This window comes from Geospiza fortis, unplaced genomic scaffold (genome assembly GCF_000277835.1).
Source record: "Geospiza fortis unplaced genomic scaffold, GeoFor_1.0 scaffold162, whole genome shotgun sequence".
NCBI classification, from domain to species: domain Eukaryota; kingdom Metazoa; phylum Chordata; class Aves; order Passeriformes; family Thraupidae; genus Geospiza; species Geospiza fortis.
The window spans coordinates 4,138,309-4,139,239 of NW_005054316.1; the positions used below are offsets into that span (position 1 = coordinate 4,138,309).

The 931-nt window shown below is 58.2% G+C and overlaps 1 protein-coding gene across 1 annotated transcript in view; it reads right to left on the reverse strand.

Moving 5' to 3' along the window:
* Positions 1-931, reverse strand: part of CITED2 (Cbp/p300 interacting transactivator with Glu/Asp rich carboxy-terminal domain 2) — a 2,703-nt gene extending 1,772 nt beyond the window's left edge. The window contains exons 1-2 of the mRNA XM_014306647.2: positions 774-931; positions 1-130 (exon numbers count right to left, since the gene is read on the reverse strand). Of these exons, the coding sequence (XP_014162122.1) occupies positions 1-123 (123 nt within the window). The 5' untranslated portion in view covers positions 124-130; positions 774-931. The remainder of the gene's footprint in view (positions 131-773) is intronic.

Genomic DNA, 931 nt, shown 5'->3' on the forward strand with positions numbered 1-931 from the left:
CTGGGGGTGGTGATGGGGGGTGGGAAACTGCCCCATGCCCATCCGATGCGCAGGGTGGTGGTGGAGCCCGCCGGATCCGTCGGGGAATCGCCCGTGGTTCGTGGCCATCATGTGGTCTGCCATGGCTCACCTGGAAAGTTAGCGTGTGAATATATTAGGAAAATACACCCTCCTCGGACATCCAGCCGCCCTCTCCCGGACCAGCTGCATCTGCCTGGCCCTGGCAGAAATTACTTCGCTGGTCCTGCAGTCCTCTCTCCTTCCCGGTGGAGGGAATAATAATAATAATGAAAAAAAATCTCCCAAAAATCTACAGTGGCTCCACCATGGAGTACAAAAGGAAAAATAAAAGGAGAGCCCGCGGAACGAAAATCCCGGTCCCCTCCGCTAATCCGGCGGGCAGCACGCATTCCCACTCCAAATCGCGCATACCTATCGGCGGGGAGCGTCGCATTCGGCCACCGCCGCCGCCTCCCCGCACGCTCCGGAGCCGCCCAAGCCCCCCGGCTTCTCCCTCGAAGGCAGCGGATTCTCACGGCACTCTCGCTAACTTGAGCGGAACAAGCAAAGAATTGGCAAGTCCCACCTAGCCGCTGTCAGCAACTTTTGGAATTAAGTCCCAATTATTTTGGTGAAAATACGGTAATGAGCGGAAAAGGACATGAAGCCAAGCAGCTGAAAAGCACCTTTCCTCGCGTGTTTATACAGTCACGTTTTTCCTGTTGCACACAAAAGGGACACCCGGCACCAGCCACGAGAACCGCCGCACTCACCTCCCGGCTTCTTTCTTCCTCTCCTTCAAAGGTGGCGGTGGAATCAGTCAGCGAGAGTCACCCAGCATAGAGAGGGCTTCTCCGGCTCCCTCTCCTCGGCGCTGACGTGACCGGCGCCGCGATCGCTGCCGCAGCCCCGGAGCTGGGTCTCGCCCCTC